This window comes from Oncorhynchus keta, chromosome 35, assembly GCF_023373465.1.
Source record: "Oncorhynchus keta strain PuntledgeMale-10-30-2019 chromosome 35, Oket_V2, whole genome shotgun sequence".
NCBI classification, from domain to species: domain Eukaryota; kingdom Metazoa; phylum Chordata; class Actinopteri; order Salmoniformes; family Salmonidae; genus Oncorhynchus; species Oncorhynchus keta.
This window is the reverse complement of record NC_068455.1, coordinates 53,750,997-53,775,420: the sequence shown is the minus strand read 5'-3', so window position 1 is coordinate 53,775,420 and position 24,424 is coordinate 53,750,997. Positions and strand designations below refer to the sequence as shown.

General features: G+C 41.3%; 1 protein-coding gene across 2 annotated transcripts in view; it reads left to right on the top strand.

Annotated features, from left to right (window-relative positions):
* Positions 1-24,424, top strand: part of LOC118368624 (recombining binding protein suppressor of hairless) — a 97,654-nt gene that overhangs the window by 39,074 nt on the left and 34,156 nt on the right. The window contains exons 2-3 of one of the 2 annotated variants that reach the window (XM_052495782.1): positions 16,173-16,294; positions 18,285-18,323. In XM_052495782.1, the coding sequence (XP_052351742.1) occupies positions 16,278-16,294; positions 18,285-18,323 (56 nt within the window). In that variant the 5' untranslated portion in view covers positions 16,173-16,277. The remainder of the gene's footprint in view (positions 1-16,172; positions 16,295-18,284; positions 18,324-24,424) is intronic. The other variant, XM_035752889.2, reaches the window with a different exon arrangement.

Below are 24,424 nucleotides of genomic sequence, written 5' to 3'. Positions count from 1 at the left end.
AGAACAATATATTATTTTGTAATATTTTTTTATCAATACTTGGAGTCAAAGTATTGATATAATATTGCCATATGTAACTGTCTTTAAAAATATATATTTTATTTTTATTTCTCCTCCTTGCTGACACATACACGCACACAGTCAGAATCTTTTGGTTCTTCTATGAGAAGTTACATTGATTGCTGCATCCCCAGCGACGACCATATACTTTATACGGCTGGATATATGCATTGTCTGGAACTGTATATATTGTAACACTTCAGTGTTGTATTTCTCTGTCTTAATTAACTCTAGTTGTTGTCTAGACTAAAGAACATCAACACTGTCTAGCTGTGCATTATCGGTGTAAATGAACTCCCAAAAGCAGAATGTACTGCAGACTGAACCAGTTGTAGTGATACTGCAGAGGAGGAGGAAGAGTAGGAGGGAGGAAGGAAGTGAGAGTTGGAGCGAGAAACAGATTAAACCCCAGTTCTGACAGAGCTTCCTCTTCAGAGAGGAGGCCAATAGAGGAAGAGGGGGAAATGTCACCAACAGACCAAACATATATTCTCCCTCGCTTCCTGTCTTCCCTCTCTCTTCCTCCCTCCATTCAGCATCTGGGATTAGCCCATTTTGATAACCTCATCCAGACAGAAAAAATTAATTACATTTTATGTCTGTCTGGACATGTAGTAGCTAGTGAATGGTTTCCACTAGTTATCAAAGCCACAAAGTCAAAATTGGCTATCGTAAAAATGAATAAGAACTTTTATTTGAGTCTTATTTTAAGTTTAGGGTTGGGCATAAGGTTATCAGTGTGGTTAGGGTTAAAATCAGATTTTATGAAAATAAATTGTAGAAATAGGTGGAGTTTATGACTTTGTAGCTGTGGTAACAGCTGACTGAAGGAAGGACAGACAGACAGACAGACATTGCTCTCTTTGTGAATGAGATATGAATTAGGCCTAAAGGCATCAGCATGCTTCAGTTTGGCTGGCGCCTAGCTTGGCGAACTGAACGAGTATGCTCGCATACTACCTACTACCTTAAAAGACCTTCGCTTGAAAAGCAAGAAAAAAGCGGCAGTAGTATTGTTTGTCCATTTTGAGACTGTAGCCAGTATAAACTTCCTCAAAATAGTCACAATTAATTTAAGTAACTCAAAAAATCTGGCATTAATTTTGACGAGGACGTCTTAGTCGCTCAATTTTACATCTAAAGTAAGATGTTTGGTTTAGTATTTCTCAATGGAAAAATGTCCATGATAACGAGTTGAATGACAGACTTTATTGAAGAATCCCTACTCAAATAAAATACAATTTTATTGGTGCGTATACATATTTATCAGATGTTATTGCGGGTGTAGCGGAATGCTTGTGTTCCTAGATCCAACAGTAGTATCTAACAATTCGCAACAATACATACATCTAAAAGAATGGAATTAAGAAATATAGACATATTAGGATGAGCAATGTCAGAGTGGCATTGCCTAGACTACAGTCTGAACATATGAAATGAGTAAAATGGTATGTAAACATTATGAAAGTGACCAGTGATAGCATGTCTACATACATAGAGCAGCATCCTCTACTGTTGACCCTTCACCAACAAAGGCGCTACTGACTTCGGCTACCGACTTTGGCTTGCCTCCGGAAAAAAAGTTATGTGCCCGAATGGCTGAAAAACCCCTCAAACTAACAACAGAATGTCGTCATAATATATGCACAAACTCTTCCGAACTGTTTCGGCTGGGAAGCATGTGGTCCCCTTAACGCAGTGGTATTCAACGTCTAGTTCAGGACCCCCAATAGGGTCACGGGGAACTGCAGTGGGGTTATTGTATTATACAATATACAAACATTTTTTGAGAGATTTTCTTGATGAAATTTTCTTGATTAAATGTAGTTTGGTTTCTTTTCATCTTTCTTCAAAATGATGATGCAATGAATTCAATGTTATTTGTTGATGTAAAAAAAATAAAGGTTGTGCCATTAGATTTTGGGTGGGGGTTCACTAGAAATTCCCAGAAATTATAGTGGGAAAAATGGGGTACCCGCTGAAAGAGAATTAATACCACTGGTCCAAACGACTGTCAGAAGAGAGAGGGAATGATACCTCTGCTCCACTGGCCTAAATTGGGTTTGGACCCCTCATTTGCAGATGGTGTGGTCCCCTTCCTTGTTCTATTGCTTCCTTGGCTTGTGTTTGCTGAGATTCACTCGGCATATGTGAAGATTAAGACAAAAAATACAACAACAAATGTTGTCGGACTATGTGTGTGCCAGACCTGGGATAACTATAGTTTTAACTATGTTTTGTGGAAAGCAACTCTTTTTTTCCCCAGGGGAACAAATAGTTACTTTGGAGGTGACTTCAACTATTTGAATACAGATCCCCAAAAATGGCTACTTTTCAAATCTATTTGCATACAGATCTCTGGAAGTGACTACTTTTCCAAAACTATTGGATTGGCTACCGTCAACTAATGGCATGGCTGTATCTGGAACTAGATGTGGAAGATAGATATGAATAGAGCACATATCCAACCAAATATATTTTACCAACAAATTCCAAGAATCCTTAAATAATATAAAGTCAACTTGGAAAATGATCAATCAACTGTTGAATAAGAAAAATATCTACAACTATTCCATTGCAATTTGTTGGAAATAAGACATGTAGGTTGATGAAATCCGAGCAAGGGTAGCATTCCAGAGGGACATCAGAGACTGTAACGTTCTGTGCTTCACGGAAACATGGCTCACTGGAGAGACGCTATCCAAAGCGGTGCAGCCAACGGGTTTCTCCACGCATCGCGCCGACAGAAACAAACACCTTTCTGGTAAGAAGAGGGGCGGGGGCGTATGCCTTATGGCTAACGAGACATGGTGTGATGAAAGAAACATACAGGAAATCAAATCCTTCTGCTCACCTGATTTGGAATTCCTCACAATGAAATGTAGACCGCATTATCTACCAAGAGAATTCTCTTCGATTATAATCACAGCCGTATATATCCCCCCCCAAGCAGACACATCGATGGCTCTGAACGAACTTTATTTAACTCTTTGCAAACTGGAAACAATTTATCCGGAGGCTGCATTCATTGTAGCTGGGGATTTTAACAAGGCTAATCTGAAAACAACAAGTTTTATCAGCATATCGATTGCGCAACCAGGGGTGGAAAAACCTTGGATCATTGTTACTCTAACTTCCGCGACGCATATAAGGCCCTGCCCCGCCCCCCTTTCGGAAAAGCTGACCACTACTCCATTTTGCTGATCCCTGCCTACAGACAGAAACTAAAACTAGAGGCTCCCATGCTGAGGTCTGTCCAACGCTGGTCCGACCAAGCTGACTACACACTCCAAGACTGCTTCCATCACGTGGACTGGGATATGTTTCGTATTGCGTCACATAACAACATTGACGAATATGCTGATTCGGTGTGCGAGTTCATTAGAATGTGCGTTGAATATGTCGTTCCCATAGCAACGATTAAAACATTCCCTAACCAGAAACCGTGGATTGATGGCAGCATTCGCGTGAAACTGAAAGCGCGAACCACTGCTTTTAATCAGGGCAAGGTGTCTGGTAACATGACCGAATACAAACAGTGCAGCTATTCCCACCGCAAGGCTATCAAACAAGCTAAGCGTCAGTACAGAGACAAAGTAGAATCTCAATTCAACGGCTCAGACACAAGAGGCATGTGGCAGGGTCTACAGTCAATCACGGACTACAGGAAGAAATCCAGCCCAGTCACGGACCAGGATGTCTTGCTCCCAGGCAGACTAAATTACTTTTTTGCCCGCTTTGAGGACAATACAGTGCCACTGACACGGCCTGCAACGAAAACATGCGGTCTCTCCTTCACTGCAGCCGAGTTGAGTAAGACATTTAAACGTGTTAACCCTCGCAAGGCTGCAGGCCCAGACGGCATCCCCAGCCGCGCCTTCAGAGCATGCGCAGACCAGCTGGCCGGTGTGTTTACGGACATATTCAATCAATCCCTATACCAGTCTGCTGTTCCCACATGCTTCAAGAGGGCCACCATTGTTCCTGTTCCCAAGAAAGCTAAGGTAACTGAGCTAAACGACTACCGCCCCGTAGCACTCACTTCCGTCATCATGAAGTGCTTTGAGAGACCAGTCAAGGACCATATCACCTCCACCCTACCTGACACCCTAGACCCACTCCAATTTGCTTACCGCCCAAATAGGTCCACAGACGATGCAATCTCAACCACACTGCACACTGCCCTAACCCATCTGGACAAGAGGAATACCTATGTGAGAATGCTGTTCATCGACTACAGCTCGGCATTCAACACCATAGTACCCTCCAAGCTCGTCATCAAGCTCGAGACCCTGGGTCTCGACCCCGCCCTGTGCAACTGGGTACTGGACTTCCTGACGGGCCGCCCCCAGGTGGTGAGGGTAGGTAACAACATCTCCTCCCCTCTGATCCTCAACACTGGGGCCCCAGAAGGGTGCGTTCTGAGCCCTCTCCTGTACTCCCTGTTCACCCACGACTGCGTGGCCACGCACGCCTCCAACTCAATCATCAAGTTTGCGGACGACACAACAGTGGTAGGCTTGATTACCAACAACAACGAGACGGCCTACAGGGAGGAGGTGAGGGCCCTCGGAGTGTGGTGTCAGGAAAATAACCTCACACTCAACGTCAACAAAACTAAGGAGATGATTGTGGACTTCAGGAAACAGCAGAGGGAACACCCCCCTATCCACATCGATGGAACAGTAGTGGAGAGGGTAGCAAGTTTTAAGTTCCTCGGCATACACATCACAGACAAACTGAATTGGTCCACTCACACAGACAGCATCGTGAAGAAGGCGCAGCAGCGCCTCTTCAACCTCAGGAGGCTGAAGAAATTTGGCTTGTCACCAAAAGCACTCACAAACTTCTACAGATGCACAATCGAGAGCATCCTGGCGGGCTGTATCACCGCCTGGTACGGCAACTGCTCCGCCTTCAACCGTAAGGCTCTCCAGAGGGTAGTGAGGTCTGCACAACGCATCACCGGGGGCAAACTACCTGCCCTCCAGGACACCTACACCACCCGATGTTACAGGAAGGCCATAAAGATCATCAAGGACATCAACCACCCGAGCCACTGCCTGTTCACCCCGCTATCATCCAGAAGGCGAGGTCAGTACAGGTGCATCAAAGCTGGGACCGAGAGACTGAAAAACAGCTTCTATCTCAAGGCCATCAGACTGTTAAACAGCCACCACTAACATTGAGTGGCCGCTGCCAACACACTGACACTGACTCAACTCCAGCCACTTTAATAATGGGAATTGATGGGAATGATGTAAATATATCACTAGCCACTTTAAACAATGCTACCTTATATAATGTTACTTACCCTACATTATTCATCTCATATGCATACGTATATACTGTACTCTATATCATCGACTGCATCCTTATGTAATACATGTATCACTAGCCACTTTAACTATGCCACTTTGTTTACATACTCATCTTATATGTATATACTGTACTCGATACCATCTACTGTATCTTGCCTATGCTGCTCTGTACCATCACTCATCCATATATCCTTATGTACATATTCTTTATCCCCTTAGACTGTGTATAAGACAGTAGTTTAGGAATTGTTAGTTAGATTACTTGTTGGTTATTACTGCATTGTCAGAACTAGAAGCACAAGCATTTCGCTACACTCGCATTAACATCTGCTAACCATGTGTATGTGACAAATAAAATTTGATTTGATGTAGTGATCCTGATGTTATTTCATGTGAATTTAATAACTTTTTTGTGAATGTGGGTTCCCCTCTGTCAAAGAAAATGTAGAAAACTGATGGAAATCCCTTGGATTACATGAAGGGACATTTCCCTTCTTTGCTTCAGTTGCCTCTTTGGTGAAATCTGTGTCTTCCTTGATTACTGAGCCTCTGATGTATATCCCAACCAAATCTATGCCAACTGGTAAATCTGTGGATCCAATATATTTCACAAATTATTGCCCAATGTCTCTACTACTATGTTTTTCTAAAATCCTAGAAGGAAAAAAAGTATATAAAAGAATGTTGGAACATTTTAAATCAACACAGTATTCTATATGATGACCAATATGGTTTTTGTAAAACCTACTTCTCAGATGGCTCTTTTGCATCTTGTAGATAAAATCTTTACAGCCCATAACAACAATGAATACGCTCTTGGCGTCTTTTTAGATTTACCCAAAACGTTTGACACAGTTTATCATTAAATATTACTTTCTAAATTGCATCATCACAGTTTTCATAATCATACATATAGTTGGTTATATACATTTAACATTTAAGTCATTTAGCAGACGCTCTTATCCAGAGCGACTTACAAATTGGTGCATTCATTGGTGCATTCATATATAGTTATGTTTATGACAGAGAATAATTTCTTTATGCAAACGGCTGTGCATCTACCAGGGCCAAGATATCTTGTGGTGTGCCACAGGGTTTGATAATTGGACCTTTGTTATTCGTAAACTTTATCAATGACCTTGCGGCTGTGTATGCTACCGTACTTCCCATTGTCTTTGCTGATGATAGCAATTTGATTTTATCACAGAAACTTTTTGAGTCACTAATTAATGAAGCCAACTCGGGTATGGCCAAATTTTCTGAACGCTTCCAGATAAACAAATTCAATTTAAATGTTTAAAAAAATCCTACTTTATTGTATTCACTTGTAAGAATAAGAAATATACAGAACCAGTCAAAAGTTTGGACACACCTACTAATTTGAGGGGTTTTCTTTATTTTGACAATTTTCTAATTTGTAGAATAATAGTGAAGATATCAAAACTATGAAATAACACATATGGAATCATGTAGTAACCAAAAAAGTGTTAAACAAATCAAAATATATTTTATATTTGAGATTCTTCAAAGTAGCCACCCTTTGCCTTGCTGGCATCTTTGCATGCTCTTGGCATTCCCTCAACCAGCTTCATTAGGAATGCACATCTGATCTATCTGTGTTACAGGTGCATGGTAACAATGAAATAACATGAATGAAAATAGAAACTCACATGCTGCATTTGCTAATTCACTGTTCTTTATTAAGCTTTACGTAGCTACCTCTGATGAAGGCCTTGAGGAAGATATGTAAAGAATAGTGATACTAGCAAGAGCAGTGTGCAGGTTTCGCTTTTTCTTTCATGTTATTTCATTGTTACCATGCCCCTGCAACAAAGAACTCAGATGTGCTAGTGCCTTTTTTGAACACGTTAACACTTGGTAACAAGTTCTTATACTTGTGTAGCAACATAGGACTTTGGAAATTGCTTTATAATTGCATAACAATGGAGTTATTAGATCCGTGGAATAAGGAACAGTTACTGTTCCTCGTGTACAGTAGTTACATAAACTCAGCTCAGTATTATATAACAACGTGATAATAAAATGTTGCTCTAAAGGTAATTTGTTTAATTACAGTTACTGTATTACCTTGTCTCATTATGAAAATATATTTGTTAGTAATTTTGAAGCTATAAAAGTGCTCTACTCCAATGTTGAGGTGATTCTATTTCCCTCATGTATTTCATTATAGGCTATAGGCCCCTCAAACTCAACTCAAGACCTCGAAGCCAGTTCCACTGCTTTTTCTTCTTCATTGTTCCCTCTAATCACCGACTGATTTTGACCTGAGACACCAGGTGGGTGCAATTAAGGATCATCTAGAACAGGAAACCAGCAGACTCTGGACCTCGTAGGGTAAATGTCGAATAACCCTGCTGTAGGCTATATTAAGATTAATATCTAAGAGACCTCTCAGACCATATGCTTGTGATCATATACACTGCATGACCAAAAGTTTGTGGACACCTGCTCGTCAAACATCTCATTCCAAAATCATGACCGTTAATATGGAGTTGGTCCCCACTCTTTTGCAAAGGATTTCCACTAGATGTTGGAACATTGCAGCAGGGACTTGCTTCCATTTAGCCACAAGCATTAGTGAGGTCTGGCACTGATGTTTGGCAATTAGGCCTGGCTTGCAGTCGGCGTTCCAATTGATCCCAAAGGTGTTTGATGGGGTTGAAGTCAGGGCTGTGTGCAGGTCAGTCAAGTTCTTCCACACCAATCTCGACAAACCGTATCTGTATGGACCTCACTTTGTGCACGGGGGCATTGTCATGCTGAAACAGGAAAGGGCCTTCCCCAAACTGTTGCCACAAAGTTGGAAGCACAGAGTCGTCCAGAATGTCATTGTTTGCTGTCGCGTTACGATTTCCCTTCAGTGGAACTAAGGGGCCTCCCCCGAACCATGAAAAACAGCCACAGACCATTATTCCTACTCCACAAAACTTTACAGTTGCCACTATGCATTCGTACAGGTAGCGTTCTCCTTCCATCCGCCAAACTCAGCTTTGTCCATCGGACTGCCATATGGTGAGGCGTGATTCATCACTCCAGAGAACGCATTTCCACTGCTCCAGAGTCCAGTGGCGGCGAGCTTTACACCACTCCAGCCGACACTTGACATTGTGCATGGTGATTTTAGGCTTGTGTGCGTGCGGCTGCTCGGCCATGAAAACCCATTTCATAGAGCTCACGACCAACAGTTCTCTTGCTGACGTTGCTTACAGTGGCAGTTTGGAACTCTGTAGTGATTAGGATTGCAAAGGGTTGTAAAACTTTCCAGTAAACTTCAATAATTTTTCTGGAAATTTTCCATGGAAGTTAAGCCCCGGAATTTGGGGAATTTTGCTTAAATTAATCAAAAAAGTTATCTGAAGACAGTGAACCTGTTTTGTGGGATACACAAGGCAATTCTAGGTCTTGTGGCATATTTTTGTTAAACTGTCCCCAATTCAATGGAATTGCAACCCTCTGTATGTACAGTGCACTCTTCCATCACATGTACAGCTGATTCTCAAGATTTTGCCCACTAATGAGATCCTATTGAGTTCTCACTACTACACTGTCTGAGCAAAGGACTACATGTTTCTGGTAAGTTTTGTTTACAACACTGGGTGGGGTTAATATATTTTATGACACATGCTTTTTTGTCAAGTAATAAATAGTAGCCTACAGCAAAGTGTGTTTAAATCATTTCTAACTTGTTAACAATTTCTGCTAGTTAGTTTTGCTATCATGTGGGCTTTAGCCTGCTAACTGAGTGTTAATTCACCTGTTTCCATACATGTTTAATTTTAAAACATTTATCTTACAAAGGAGTTGTTTAAGCTAACTGCTTAACTATTTATCTTTATATGGAATTGTATTTGCTTTTTTAATGTTTTTTTCTTCTAATCTTTACAGGAAATTGCCACGGGCACTATCTGATGTGTGGAGACATTTCCCTTTAGCTAATGTAGAAGGAAAAGCTGTGTACATTTTCAAATTACTGTGCCAAATCATATGTAAAGAAAGCAACAAAGATACAGAATCATCTGGCCAAGTGCAAAAAGTTCCCTCAGCGCTGACAACAAGCAACCTCTCACAAAAGTCCCTCTACTTCTATTCGAGGTGAAAATTATGAATCAGACGCCTTATCGAAGCAACAGCTCATGGTCCTACTGGAATCAGAAGTTTTGTTGACTCAATGCTGATGAATGTCTTGCTCGAGCTGTGTTTGCAACTGGTTCACCTCTGATGCTCACAGGCAATGTGTATTGGAAGAGATTTCTGAATGTTCTTTGCCCAGCATACACCCCTCCAACCAGACATGCTATATCTACTCATTTGCTGGAAACAGAGTTAAAATGTGGTCAAACAAATCATAAAGAAAGCAGACTGTATTGCTATCATCTCTGATGGGTGGTCGAATGTTCGTGGGCAAGGAATAATTAACAACACCTCTACCCCCAACCAGTTTTCTACAGACACAAGGGACAACAGACACACCGGTCTCTACATTGCAGATGAGCTGAAGGCTGTCATCAATGACCTTGGACCACAGAAGTTATTTGCACTGGCGACAGACAATGCTGCGAACATGAAGGCTGCTTGGTCTAAAGTGGAGGAGTCCTACCCTCACATCACACCCCTTGGCTGTGCTGCTCATGCATTAAATCTGCTCATCAACGACATCATGGCACTGAAAACAATGGATACACTCTACAAGATAGCCAAAGAAAGTGTTAGGTATGCAAAGGATCATGAAGTTATAGCAGCAATCTAAGTGAGAAGAATAAGAGCACCACATTGAAGCTGCACAGCAACACACATTGGGGTGGTGTTGTCATCATCGAGTCTCTCCAAGGAATGGCCATATCACAGTATGCCGATATGGACAGCCAATCAAGACGATCCTCCTGGATTATATATTTTGGGAGAGAGTGGTAAGCAGCCTGAAACTGCTGAAACCTATCGCAGTAGCCATTGCACGGATTGAGGGAGACAATGCCATCCTGTCTGATGTTCAGACTCTGCTTGCAGATGTAAGAGAAGTACACTTCCAAGCAAGGGCTTTGGGGTGAAGATGCAATATGGCAGTCATGCCAACATATCTCATCAGCCACCTGCTGGAAAGGACTTTATGGATCTGAGGCTCTTTCCCCTGTTGCCTCCATCATCCTCCAAATCCCACCAATATCAGCCGCCTCAGAGCGCAACTAGTCCTTGTTTGGGAACACACACAACAGGCTGACCAATACAAGGGTTGAAAAATTGATGCCATCTGGGAAAATGTTGGGCTTTTTGAGCCTCTCAACAAGGCTGGAAAGTGACATTGAAGATGAGGCCTCAGAGTTTGATGTTCAAGAGGTGTACATTGAGGAGGTCCAGGGAGATTACATGGAAGTATGAGAGGAAGACAATCACAGTTTTAGTTTCTAGTCGTATCATTTTACAGATGTACTGTATGTTGAAAATGTTTTTGGGAGATGTGATGAATCATTGGGTATCATTCAATATACCCTTTCTTTTGTTGTTCAGTGAATCCATCCCATGTGAAGAGTAAACTAATTTAATTAAATTTCAATTCGTAACTAAATTATGTTCATGTTTTATGTTTCAATTGGAAGGATTTAATAATTTACAATTATGTCTACTTATGATAAGGTAAAAGGTTTATGTTTCTGTCTCCATGTGATATGGTAAATATATCCAAATACATTTAAATGCTATTAATATTAATTTGCATATATTCCCATTAATTCCCACGGAAAGTTTCCACCTCTGAGTATTCCCCAAAATATACAACCCTAGTTAATAGTGAGTATTCTAATCAAGGACAAACGACCCCGTTCTGTGAGATCGTCTGTCTTTCAACACTCAATGGTCCTGTTCTGTGAGCTTGTGTAGCCTACCACTTCGCAGCTGAGACGTTGTTACTCCTAAACATTTCCACTTCACAATAACAGCCCTTACAGTTGTCCAGGGCAGCTCAAACAGGGCAGACATTTTGATAAACTGACTTGTTGGAAAGGTGGCATCCTATGACAGAGCCACATTGAAAGTCACAGCTCTTCAGTAAGGCCATTCTTCTGCCATTGTTTGTCTTTGCAGATTGCATGGCTGCTGTGCTTGATTTTATACACCTGTCAGCAGCAGGGTTGTCCACATACTTTTGTGTTTATATAGCTTATATAAACTATCTTTTCAACTAACTTTTTTGTAGTCTTTGGTTGTTCATCAAATATTTCGCAGCTATCAAATAAATATTTATTTGTTATTTTTGCGTGCATATATTCAAATGCCTTCAAATAGTCTTTGGTTTTCTGAGAGGTATTCAAAATAATTTCTGAGACCTGTATTTAGATATAAAAGAAAATAGTTGCCTTCTAGTTAACTCGATATAAACTATATCTGATTACCTCAAGGAATTAATAAGTTGGTCTTTTTTAAAAATATTTTCTTTTTAACCAAATGCAGCTATTTCTGCCCAGTTCTGGTGTGTGAATGTGTGCACCTGCATTCTTGTGTGTGTTTGCACTTTGAAGTCAGCACATAGATGTGTGACACGACGCCAGTGGAAGTCGGTTTTCACACTTAGCACTCAAGTGTGACGTCCAAAGACACCATCTCTAATAGTACCTTCTGCTACACTTATTCTGCAATGTTATCTTCAAATCAAATTGTATTGGACACATGGTTAGCAGATGTTAATGCCAGTGTAGCGAAATGCTTGTGGTTCTTGTTCCGACAGTGCAGCAATATCTAACAGTTCCACAACAACTACCTTGTATACCCAAATGTAAAGGGATAGAATAGGAATATGTACATATAAATATATGGATGAGCGATGGCCGAGCGGCATAGGCAAGATGGAATAAAATACATTACTCATCTCATATACTGTATGATATGTAAACATGATTAAAGTGCCATTATTTAAAGTGACTACTCACGTCGCCCACGGAGAGGGAGAGGGGGGCGCAGTCCTTGATAGCGGGCCACGTCAGTGGCACTGTATTATCCTCAAAGGGTGCAAAGAAGGTGCTTAGTTTCTCTGGAAGCAAGACGTCGGTGTCCGTGACATGGCTGTTTTTTTTTGTAGTCCGTAATTGCCTGTAGACCTTGCCACATACGCCTCGTGTCTGAGCCATTGAATTACGACTCCACTTTCTCCCTATTCCGACATTTCACTTGTTTGATTGCCTTGCGGAGGGAATAACTACACTGTTTATATTCGGCCGTATTTCTTTCCGTAGTTGAATGCAGTGCTTCGCACTTTCAGTTTTGCGCGAATGCCGCCAACTATCCACGGTTTCTGGTTAGGTAGGTTTTAATAGGCACAGTGGGTACAACATCTCCAATGCACTTCCTTATAAACTCACTCACCCGTGTTATTCTTTGAGGCTTCCCGGAACATATCCCAGTCTGTGTGAACGAAACAATCTTGAAGTCGGCATTTGATAGTGAGGAGTTCTAGGTCGGGTGAGTAGAAGGACTTGAGTTCCTGTATGTTGGTATGATTACACCATGAGTCGTTAATTATGAAGCATACACCCCCACCCATCTTCTTACAAGAGAGATGTACCAACTCTGACAACATATCCCAAGAGAGTCATGTTTCCGTGAAACAGAGAATGTTACAATCTCTGATGTCTCTCTGGAAGGCAACTCGTGGCCTAATTTTGCCCACCTTGTTGTCTGGAGACTGGACATTGGCGAGTAGTGTTCTCGGAAGAGGTGGGTGGTGTGCACGCCTACGAAGTCTGACCAGGAGACCGCTCAGTCTAACTCTCCTGGGTCTGCCTTTGGGATTAGATTCAATGTCCTGGGTGGTGGTCCGAACAAATGATCCGCTTCGGGAAAGTCATATTCCTCATCATTATGTTGGCAAGTTGACGTCGCTCTTATATCCAATAGTTCTTCACTTCAGATTTTATGGGCTAACATTGTGAGAAATAATACATAAAAAAAACTAATTACTGCATATTTCCAAAGGACTCTAAGCGAGACGACCGTCTTTGCCGGCGCCAAAAGGGGACCTTTGTCACGTCTCGACCGCTAGGTCGTACATGACACTCGCCCGACAGTTGTCCCCATCTAAGCAGGGCAGTGTAAACAGAATTGTCTCGTTGAGCCAACACTCTTACAGTAAATGTTTTAATAGCATAGCAATGTTTTTGTAATGTACAGATATTTTCCTTATTTTTTTCCCACTTGTTTTTTAAAATTGTTGCCTAAAATTGTAGTAACAGCCTGTTACATTATGAAATTGTCACCGTAGCTTTAAAATCAAGAGTAAATATATATATATTTTGCTTGACAGCACTGAACCATCGAGGTCCAGGCAAGAAGCAACTTTCCAGGGAATTATCAAAGTTTTCAGTCACAATTTGCTTTTACCTCGTATTATGACTTCCACGTTTATTAGAAGGTCACTTTAATATGGTAGCTAGTGTAAGCGTATGAGCTCCTATCTTGCTGTGGTTCAGCTAAGCGTCAGCATTCAGCTACAGCCAGCACGTTTAGTTAGCTCTGTAGCCTATTTTATAATATGAATGACACTGTATGGTAATGTTACTGTACTTTTATGGGAGGTGTAAACATTCATTATTGATCTGTTTATTAACAATACTTGATCATGAAGCATGTTCTTAGCTAGTTAGCAAGTAGGTGTTAGCTGTGTATTGTCAGCTAATTTAATGTGTACAGAAGAGAAAATTAATCCTTTAATTGTCTGCAATGCTGGTGGATTGTTGCATTATTCAAGAGTGTAACATGTTTTTAGAAGAAAGGTTGCTTGGATTGTTAAATCGTTTGTACTTACTGCTTTGTGGCTACTGTGATATTTACAGTCAATTTTAGCTGCAGACCAATAATGTTGTGTGGCCAGCTACAACGGGCAGGGATGTAAATGTGAATTGAAAAGTAGATATCTCTTTTGCCACTCCACTCCTTACACACCTTTTCATGTTTTATTGAACCTTTATTTAACTAGGCAAGTCAGTTAAGAACAAATTCTTATTTTACAATGATGACCAACCCCGGCCAAACCCTCCCCTAACCTGGACAATGCTGGGCCAATTGTGTGCCACCCTTTGGGACTCCCGATCATGGCCGGTTGTGAAACAGCCCGGAATCGAACCAGGGTCTATAATGATGCCTCTAAAACAAATCTGAAATCTCTTCCACGTTTGATATTCACTTTTTCTGTGCCTTTTTGATTAAGTGTTTCCCTTGTGTTTTTCAAATCAATTTTGTACTCCAGAAGTTGATAATAGATTCATACTCTCAAAAATATCCTACCACTTTATTATGAAGTTATATAATCTCATTGCCTGATATTGACTTACCCTTGTTGGAAAGTGTGTGTGTGTGATATCTACAGTGCTAACACCAGTAGCTGGCCTGAGCATGATTGTATATGGTGATATGTAGTGTTTTTGTGTTGATGATTGTAGCACAGTCTGGCCTTAGTGTTTTGACCATGTTATTAACCAAGCCAGCAGCGGGTCTTTGCCAGGTTCTTTCTCCTTTTCTATCCCTCTCCTGCTTGTTTTCTGTCTCTCTAACTCCTTTATTCTCTCTTCTTTCAAATAACTCTCTTGCAAATATCTCCTCCCTTTTATACACTGAGTGTACAAAACATTGGGAACAACTTTCAAATATTGAGTTGCACCACCTTTTGCCCTCGGAACAGCCTTAATTCGTAGGGGCATGGACTCTACAAGGTGTTGAAAGTGTTCCACAGTGATGCTGGCACATGTTGACTTCAATGCTTCCCACAGTTGTGTCAAGTTGGCTGGATATTCTTTGTGTGGTGGGCCATTCTTGATGCACAAGGGAAACTGTTGCGTGTGAAAAACCCAGCAGCGTTGCAGTTCTTGACACACTCAAACCGGTGCGCCTGGCACCTACTACCATACACCGTTCAAAGGCACTTCATTCTTTTCTCTTGTCCATTCACTCTCTGAATGACACACATGCACAATCAATGTCTCCATTGTCTCAAGGTTTTAAAATCCTTCTTTCGCCTGTCTCCTTCCTTCTACAGTGAATGAAGTGGATTTAACAGGTGACATCAATAAGGGATCATAGTTTTCACCTGGTCAGTCTGTCATGGAAAAAAGCATGTTTTGTACACTCAGTGTATATAGTCTGTATAGACTGCCCAACCCCCTCCCTCTTTTACCTCCCTTCTCTTTCGGATGGTAAGACAGTGTGATCCCAGGACTGAGGGGAGGAGAAAGGAAAGAAGGAGAGGATTGAGGAGGGGAAGAGAGAGCTGCCTGCCTGGAATCCATTACCCAGTGAGGCCTCAGCGTTTCACTGTGGGAACCTTATTGATCTGCCTCCTCTATAATTATTCCACTTACACAATCCCCCCTCTCTCGCTCCATCTCTCTTTCTCGTGTCACTCCCTCCCTTTATCCGCCTCCTCCTTTAGCTACTTTCACTGGATCCCTTTCCCCTCTACCTTCCTCCCTCCCTCCAGCTTTCTTTACTTTTTGTCTCGTTTCCACTCTTCACTCCCTATTTCTCTCCTCTCTTAAAATGAAAAAGTTGTTTTACTCTTTCTGTATGCATGTAGCAGTCAGAAACTGGCGTTGGTGCACTGATGTGCTAAGGTTGTGCCTTGCATAACACAGAGCCTATGATATCAAACAACCAAGTACCAAAATTGACACCTCTCACTGTGTGTGTCTGAGAGAGCAAGTGACCAAATATTGTGTTTGAGGTGAAAGCTGTGTATATGTCAAATCAAATACTCCACCCAAAGCATGACTGTGACATCCTCTCACACCTCAGGAAGCCCAACACACACACTCACACAGCGTGAGTGTGTTTCTCAAGCAGCCAGTGTGTTAAGACCAGCCCCAGAGCAGGGTCTTACAGTATGCGGAGGAGAGAGAGATGGAAGGGGGAGCTCTGTAAGCATTGATTTTTCTATTTTAGCCTCCTCGCTGCTCCCATCCCAACTCCCCCTGGGCCTGCCTCTGTGTGTGTGTGTGTGTGTGTGTTTGTGTGTGTGTGTGCACGCTCTTCTCCATGCTTCAAGGTTGCCTGTCTGTCTGTCTGTCTGTGGGGTGTGTTTAGCTCTGGGGAACAAGTTGTCCTTGGAGTGCATGTTAGGGCATCACACCACTAACACTTCTTTTTACTGCAAGTTTCCCCCCTGTGACGCCCAGTTGCCTGACAAGAAAAAAGAGGTCTTGGTGGGAATTTGATGTTGTGTTTTCCGTGATGTCATTTGTTGTGAAGGAAATAGGGCTCTTTTGCCGGTATGACTATAGCTGTGCCGTCACTCATAAAAGGTGGTTTTCAGAGATGACTCATGTCAAATGTTTTGCGTCTCATGTTTTCAGATATGACTAGGCCCATGTGCTGGCACGAGGATACTGTTTTCATGACAAATAACAGGTTTTGTTTGTAGCTAGGCTACGTGGCGGATGGGGAGTTGAATGAATAGGCCTTGGTGTGAGCTGTGAATGAGTTGAAACGCCTGATTTAGCGACGCTGTCTTTCTCTCTCTGGTGATAAGGCGTCCCTCCTCGCCACCTGCCTGTGTTTGAACACTGTGTCACATGGTCTCACACATCACATGGTCTCACACTGCCAAGGCCACTAGGACAGCAGCTGCCTCAAACACTCAGCCTCTCTCTCTCTCTCTGTGTGTGTGTGTGTGTGTGTGTGTGTGTGTGTGTGTGTGTGTGTGTGTGTGTGTGTGTGTGTGTATAACCAGGTGTTCTTTCTCGTCTCCTACCTGAGACATGTGTCTCTTTGTTTATGTGTAGACTGTATTGTTGCACGGTATACCGGTTTCCCCTGTAATATCCCGGTAGCAAAACTTGATACTTATGATACCAACATTTTAGAAAACCGTAGTACCGTTTCATATGATGCTACCAACATTTTCAGTCCTACTGATGTAAAGATCCTGCTGGCTCATACCAAATAAAGGCCAGTTTGGTTCACAATTTCAGTTGAATTTAAGCAACAGCAATCCTGTATGTGCAGGTCCTTTAAAATCCACTTCATGTTCATGCGCATATGCATATCACGTGTGGCAGCTGTAATCAGCCAGCCGCATCCCTTACCAGGCCTCACTCACCTGCTTCTTTCCGTCCGCTCTTCATGCGCAACTATTCCTCCATCAGTTAAAAAAATATATAGAATTTAGCAATGATGGCGAGGGGGGGGGTGCAGACCCTGATGAGTCTTCTGTTAGATTTATACATTTGTTCCATTGGAGCCTGTTATAACCAAGAGCACAGGCCAGTTTGAGAATACTTTTTTTCAAGTTCACTGTCATACAGCCTCTGAGTGTCAGAAAGAGAAAATAGACATGCATGCTTTACAGCAAAGGAAGCATCTCGTCTCTAGCCTAAACAGTTAAGAAAATATGACCCCATATTACCAGAGATGCCTTTTTATATAATTTCACAAACAATTGTTGAGGGCCATTATAAAGTAATCCTGGATAATTATTAGTTTGATAACAGACAACGTCTTTCCAGGGGTGGGCCCTGGAACCCAATCAGACATAAACAAAAATGACAACCAAAATACTCCTCTCTGGTGTTCTATGACAGTATACACTGAACAGTGTGAAGTAAAATTCAATGTGTTGTATTGAGTAGAAGTGTGTATTTCAGTGAGAGCGTTTTGCGTAGCACAGAAAACAGGAACAAGCGCCAGGGGAACCAGACGAACAGGACACCAGGCCACTGATTTTTTTTCCCCCCTCCCCGCCGTGGCATCGTGAAACTACTCGATATCATGAGACAGTACTTGTCCTGGTATTGTATCGTTAGTAACATTTTGGTATTGTGACAACACTAAAACTGTGTGTGTTTTATGCTGTGTGTGTTTAGCGGTTGATAAGTGGCTTACTTAGTTCTCTCTTTTCTCTGCTTGCAGGAAGTTTGAGGAGCGCCCTCAACCACAGCGCTTAACAAGGTGAGTGAGTGCACCTACTCATACACACACTTCACACACACTCCCCACCTCCATTTCCCGTCTTCAGATAATTCATTACTATGAGCTTGGCCTATGAGCTATGGATCATTTCCATGTAAAAGGACCCTTGAGCACAAACATGAAGTTCATAGGAGCATATCGAATTGGGTGTCAAATGAAAGGTAATATGAAGTCTATATGAAGGCATATATACATTTTTCAACCATTTTCCCATCTTAGAAATTAGACATGATTTCCGTTCAAACAGATGGGAAAGGGATCTTAGAAAACATCTACCAGAAAAGTCTTAAGGTATTAGAAATGCATCAAAACACAATCATTTTGAAGTAAAGACCCGTGCCAATATCAACACTTATATTTCGTTTTCGAGAAAGGATTTGGCTTCTGTGAGTTAAAAAACCCCATTGCCTTGTAATTCTGTTACCAAAAACCAACATGTCTTGTAAGATATTTTCTCATTTCTCTCCCTCATGAAGAGACAGAATAATGAAAGTTCACAGAAGTAACAACTAAAGGTAGACCTACCAATTAGTTATAGTGTTTCTACTGATATACATTTATGTTTATGAATTATTAAGTGATTCAATCTCGTCATTCTGTTACCAAATCGGTAGTGGAATTACCAAAACATCAGTAACAGAATTACTGTAATTGAATTGGTTACAATGGGAAATCATAGTAGTCACACACCACAGTTAGGTCACCTGCTACTGTCCTCCCTTCTACTGGCATACTGTTTTATTATTTCATTTCTCATGTCTAGTGGTCAAAGTGAGAGTGTGTAAACAGTCTGGACATCCTCTCTCTCTCTCTCTCGCTCTCTCGCTCTCTCGCTCTCTCGCTCTCTCTCTTATGACCTCTCCCGGCTCTTACTGACAGCTACCCATTTAGCCCCCTCTCTTTCCATTTACTGTAATCAGCAAAATAAAAAAGTAGCCATCACGTGTGTAGCTTGTTCTTTATGTTAGCCAATAAAAGAGCCAATGAGGCTCAATGTGTAGTAAGTCGAGTGAGAGTTCACTAATGCAACGCAAGATGGAATAAAATGTACAAAATTAAAAGTTAGCAAAATGAGAATGAGTAGGATACAACGAGCAACCAACAGAGGTAGGCGGTTGTTTTATCTGACTGGGGTTGGGTGAGAAACAGGAACATGTTGCATGCACACAATAATGCGATTTAATATAATAATAATAATATATGCCATTTAGCGGACGCTTTTATCCAAAGCGACTTACAATCATGTGTGCATACATTCTACGTATGGGTGGTCCCGGGAATCGAACCCACTACCTTGGCGTTACAAGCGCCATGCTCTACCAACTGAGCTACAGAAGGACCACCATTTATTCTGGATAGTGAAGTTAATATAATAGTTTGTTTCAAACGTTTACACTCTATGCAAGAAGAACAATATCCCTAATAATCCTGTTGACATGGACACATCCGAAATTATTTTTGCGAAGACTATTTGATTCCGAGTTGAGATGTATATTAAGTTTGTATGTGAAAACTATAAGATGGATACTTTTAGTTTTTCGGAACTCACTTCACTTGCACATGAGGGAAGCTTATGCTAACCGATTAAGCTGTTTACATGTTCTAATAATTTGAAAGATTATTCCGAAAAGCAGGTGTTTTAATTGGCATATGCATAATTCAATAATGGCCTTAACCCAATTAAGATAAGCAGAGTAAGATGTTTACATGACTAATGCTATACTCAGCCTTCTGCCATAATGTTATATATCAAATCTAATTATTAGTGTGCATATAAACATAATCATTGTGGGCTACTACAAGTTAGCTACTTTTGGCTGTAGCCTAGTTGCCTTGGCATCTCTGTCTCTCACTCGGTCTGCTTGCTCCCAACACTGCCTCCTATGCAGCGGCAGCAATAGAGCGCCAGACCCTCCCTCACGCAGCAGTGCTCAGGTTAAAAACAGAAGTACAAAAATAAATAAACATGTATTTAAATTATCTTGATAGATGTATGATACTATTCAAATAGTGAAAGTATTTCAAACCCCCTTCCCTAAAACACAGTAAAGTACAATAAAGTAAAAAATAATAATTGCATTGTAAAGTAGACTTTACTGTATTATACTGTACTCTTGTACCAAACTCTATGATAATTGGGATATACATTTTTTTTAATGAACAGAACAGATGCTCAATTAAGTTCTGTGTCCATACATGTTAAGAGAAGAGCGAAAACTACATCAGTTGGCAACTCGCTTTGTGAATTGCAGTATGTCATAAAAAATAAAAACATAAAAAACATGTTTATCAACTGACCCACAGATTTCTTCTTAAATAATCTTGTAAGTCTGCTGACTTGCACAGGCTTCAAGATTCCTTTTTAATAGTTGTTTTCTCAACTATCTGCAATACAGGTATGATTGAAGAGTGAATCTGGTGTTAATCATGGGCTTTGCTACACAGAAAGCAGCAGTTGACTACTCCATTGTTTTGAATTAAATCAGTAGACCTGTATCCTTATCTTTGAAAATACCTCATACACTATATATGCAAAAGTAGTGGACACCTATTCAAGTTAGTGAATTTGGCTATTTCAGCTACAGCCATTGCTGACAGGTGTATAAAGTTGAGCACACAGCCATGCAATCTCCGTAGACACATTGGCAGTAGAATGGCCTTACTGAAAGAGATCATTGACTTTCAACATGACATCGTCATAGCATGCCACTTTTCCAACAAGTCAGTTCATCAAATTTCTGTCCTGCTAGAACTGCCCTGGTCAACTGTAAGTGCTGTTATTGTGAAGTGGAAACGCCTAGGAACAACAACGGCTCAGCTGCAAATAGCTGAGGACTGAAGCACGTAGCGCGTAAAAATCATCTGTCCTTCGTTGTAAAACTCACTACCGAGTTCCAAATTGCCTCTGGAAGCAACGTCAGCACATTAACTGTTCGTCTGGAGCTTTGTGAAATGGGTTTTCATGGCTGAGCAGCCACACACAAGTCTAAGATGCGCAATGCCAAGCGTCGACTGAAGTGGTGTAAAGTTCGCAGCCATTGGACTCTGGAGCCGTGGATATGCGTTCTCTGGAGTGATGAATCATGCTTCACCATCTGGCAGTCCGACGGACAAAGTTGGGTTTGGCGGATTCCAGGAGAAAGCTACCTGCCCAAGTGCATTGTGCCAACTGTGAAGTTTGGTGGAGGAGGGATAATGGTGTGGGGCTGTTTTTCATGGTTCGGGCTAGGCCTCTTAGATGAAGTGAAGGTAGATCGTAACGCTACAGCATCAATGAAATTCTCGACGATTCTGTGCATCCAACATTGTGGCTACAGTTTGGGGAAGGCCTTTTACAAAGCAAGATCCATACAGAAACGGTTTGTCGAGATCAGTGTGGAAGAACTTGTCTGTCCTGCACAGAGGCCTGACCTCAACCCCATCGAACCATTTTGGGATGAATTGGAACACCGACTGCGAGCCAGGCCTACTCGCCCAACATCAGAGCCCGATCTCACTAATTCTCTTGTGGCTGAATGGAAACAAGTCCCGGCAGCAATGTTCCATCATCTAGTGGAAAGCCTTCCCAGAAGAATGGAGCTTGTTGTTGCAGCAAATGATGGACCAACTCCTTTTTAATGCCCATGATTTTGGAATGAGATGTACCACGAGCATGTGTCCACATACTTGTGTTCATGTAGTGTAAATATCATTAGCTTCTATAACTTTTCAATCTGTTTTCTTTTGTCATATTTTGGACCAGAGAGAGGCTCGCTCTACTAGCCAACATATTGTTCCTGCAGTGAGGAGGATTCACCATCTTCGTTGAATGTTTTCATATTTTCTCTGCAGTAATTGCCAATAAGCCTACCACATTAGTTAGCCAAATGAACAGGTCTCTTACTATATAATATAATATATAATATAACATATAATATATAATATATTGATCTGATTCAGTAGGCTACTGATGAGACACTCACTTTAACGTCGCTTTAACGTCGCTGTCTGCCAAGACCTGAAGTACTTTTTTATCGGAAATACAAACAAGATCTCTAGTTTACTTGTCCCGATGCGATACCACATATAACTATGTTTTATGATTTTTGAATGGCAAGGATGTATGAGATCGACTTTATTCAGTCAGTTTGACACCATTTATAAACTAGTCCAGCTTGCTGTTGATCAATCAAATCACAGTAATCCAATGCGCCAGCACTTTGTGGCTTCATATGAAACATGCAAAATAAAATATATATGGGATGTACAAATTGACTCACATAAACGATGAAGTAGCATCATGCTTTCTCCCTCCATGTAAACAACACACACACCCAGGTACCGGGAGGCGGGACAGACAGCAGTAGGTCAAACCAGCAGTGTTTCCCTGTCAGTTTTCACTTTGACTGACGTGCCTGTCCTATAAATAGATCACTAGAAGATGCATATCGTTCATTTTAACGGGACAGGGCTCGGCTGACTTTTTTCTGACTTGCGAATTATTAAAAAAGTAGCGTAGTTATTTTAAGTGAAAAAATTACCTAAACATGAGTGTGTAACCGGCTGTATAGCTGACAGCCGGCACTAGTGGAAAACACAGTTGGAGTGGATGGTGCAGCAGTCGATTGTCATGTTGAGTTGACCCAGTTGATGAGGGATTTGGGACCCATAAGCATTATCTCTGTTTTGTCGTCGTTTAGTTTTACAAAGTTATTGCTCATCCACGTTTCCACTTCACGGAGATAGTCAACAGAGGTGGAGTTGTGTTTTGTGTGGATGTAGATTTGTGTGAAATCTGAGTCCAAATGAATGGGTGATCTGAACAAGAGGTAGCATGTAAATACTTAATAATGGTCCTAACACTGCGCCTTGTGGGACAGCTTGTGATGCAGGGGCAGACCTGCATTTGCCAAGGAAGACAAACTGTAGTCTGTCAGATATGTAAGAGTGGAACCAGGCAAGGGGTGTTCTGGAAGGGGTGTTCTGCCTCTCCGTGAAGTCAGTTAAAATGTGTGTCAAATGCTGTAGAATCACATTTTATTCGTCACGTGCTTCAGAAACAACATGTGTGACTAACAGTGGAAAGTTTTCTTACGGGCTCTTCCCAACAATGCAGAGAGAAAGAAAGTAAAATGCATAAAATTAATAACAGATGCACATTGAGGAACAACTTGGCTATATACAAAGAGCGACCAGTACTGAGTCGATGTGCAGGGGTACGAGGTAATTGAGGTTGGTACAGTACAGAAAGTATTCATACCCTTTGACTTACAGTATTCCACATTTTGTTGCTACAGCCTGAATTCAAAATGGATTAAAAAAAATATTTTAAAAAGCCCATCTACACACAATGACAAAATGTGTTTTTGGACATTTTTGCACATTCATTGAAAATAAAATACAGAAATATCAAATTTACATAGGTATTCACACCCCTGAGTCAGTACTTTGTAGAAGCACGTTTTACACCTGTGAGTTTTTCTGGGTAAGTCTCTAAAAACTTTCACACCTGGATTATACAACAATTGCCCAACAATTTGCCTTGTGTTTTGGGTTATTGTCCTACTGAAAGGCGCGTTCATGTCCCAGTGTCTAGTGGGATGTTTTTGCCTATGCTTAGCTCCATTCTGTTTATTTTTTTTATCCTGAAAACAGTCCTTAACAATTACAAGCATAACCATAACATGATGCAGCCACCACTATGCTTAAAAATATAGAGAGTAATTTGCCACAAACATAACACTATGTATTCAGGACAAAAATGTAACTGCTTTGCCACATGTTTTGCAGTATTACTTTAGTGCCTTGTTGCAAACAGGATGCATGTTTTAGATTTTTGTTTTATTCCGTATAGGCTGCCTTCTTTTCACTCTGTCAATTAGGTTAGTATTGTGGATTAACTACAATGTTGTTGATCCAACATCAGTTTTCTCCTATCACAGCCAAACAACTTTATAACCGTTTTAAGGTAACCATCGACAACATGGTTAAATCCCTGAGTGGTTTCCTTCCACTCTGGCAACTGCGTTAGGAAGTACGCATGTATCTTTGTAGTAACTGGGTGTATTGATACACCATCCAAAGTGTACTTAATAACTTCA